The sequence below is a fragment of the Otolemur garnettii genome, unplaced genomic scaffold (genome assembly GCF_000181295.1).
Source record: "Otolemur garnettii isolate 467f Iridium unplaced genomic scaffold, OtoGar3 scaffold00080, whole genome shotgun sequence".
Classification (NCBI taxonomy): Eukaryota; Metazoa; Chordata; class Mammalia; order Primates; family Galagidae; genus Otolemur; species Otolemur garnettii.
This window is the reverse complement of record NW_003852475.1, coordinates 3,153,755-3,154,935: the sequence shown is the minus strand read 5'-3', so window position 1 is coordinate 3,154,935 and position 1,181 is coordinate 3,153,755. Positions and strand designations below refer to the sequence as shown.

General features: G+C 40.1%; 1 protein-coding gene across 1 annotated transcript in view; it reads left to right on the top strand.

Annotated features, from left to right (window-relative positions):
• Nucleotides 1–287: 287 nt before the first annotated feature.
• Nucleotides 288–1,181, top strand: part of MAP3K19 (mitogen-activated protein kinase kinase kinase 19) — a 71,399-nt gene continuing 70,505 nt past the window's right edge. The window contains exon 1 of the mRNA XM_003794375.2: nt 288–461. Coding sequence (XP_003794423.2) covers nt 288–461 — 174 coding nt within the window. The remainder of the gene's footprint in view (nt 462–1,181) is intronic.

Genomic DNA, 1,181 nt, shown 5'->3' with positions numbered 1-1,181 from the left:
TCTGGTGTTGACCCATCTCTTTTCCTGTACCACTTCAGAATTTTCAAAATAATGGTAAAATTATTCTTCTCCTAATTCCAAACGTGTGCAAAAAACCAAGCCTGGTGATTCTGTGGTATTTCTCTCCCTTTTCCAAAACTGTTATAATATTTTTGTACATAAAAGAAGGGAACAGGTGGTAGTAAAAGCAGAATGTGTTACATTTGAACCACCCACTCACTGCTTCTGGTTCTCACATAATTAAGTCATTTATTTTCTCTTCAAGGCAATTATATGGAACTAGCAAGATGAATAAAAATAAACTAATTCATGATTTCCTGGAAGTCATTTCGGAAGGTGATATGGAACTCATCTGTGACCACATTGCTAAAGTCTATTCCATCCTTGGAAACCTTGACTTTCAGCACCCAAAGACGGGGAATACACCTCTTATCACTGCAGCAAAAGAAAATCTAACAGAGGTAATGTGTTGTACTGGGCTCAAGGATAAAAAGTCTGCCAAGCTAAGTCTGCTGAGAATGAGATATTTGTGAATACTGAGTGTTATCATCCATCTCCATGAAAGAATGTCTGAAGGCACAAAGTGTGGTGTGTACCCTAATAATCCACACAGGCACCATCTTAATTCATTCCCTCAGTCAATAAACATTTCTACTATATCCAAGGCAATAACTAGACTTCCTGGTAGCTACAGAGGTAAATCAAACACAGATGCCATCCTTGGGGAGCTAATGGTCTAACTAGGCCAGGTTGTTCTTCCTTCCCAACTTCCCTCTCCCAGGCCCATCAGTACCTGGAAATTTGCCCTCGACTCTGCACATAACCCCGGGACTAAGAGTAAACAAATGAATAATAAGACATAAAAGGGCAGGAGGTTTTGTCCTCTTTGTTCTAGTTGTATCACAAGCTACAAGCAGAGTGTCTGACTCACACAGGTGCTTAATAAGTATTTATTAAGTAGATAAACTAATGAGTAAATAACCCATTTGGTTTGTATTTGTCATTTATATCATTGTGTCTGGGAACTTGTAATGGCCAAAAATACAGGTGGGCTGGGTGTGGTGGCTCATGCCTGTAATCCCAGCACTCTGGGAGGCAGAGGCAGGTGGATCTCCTGAGTTCATGAGGTCGAGATCAGCCTGAGCTACAATGAGACCCTCATCTCTTAAAAAAAAAAAAAA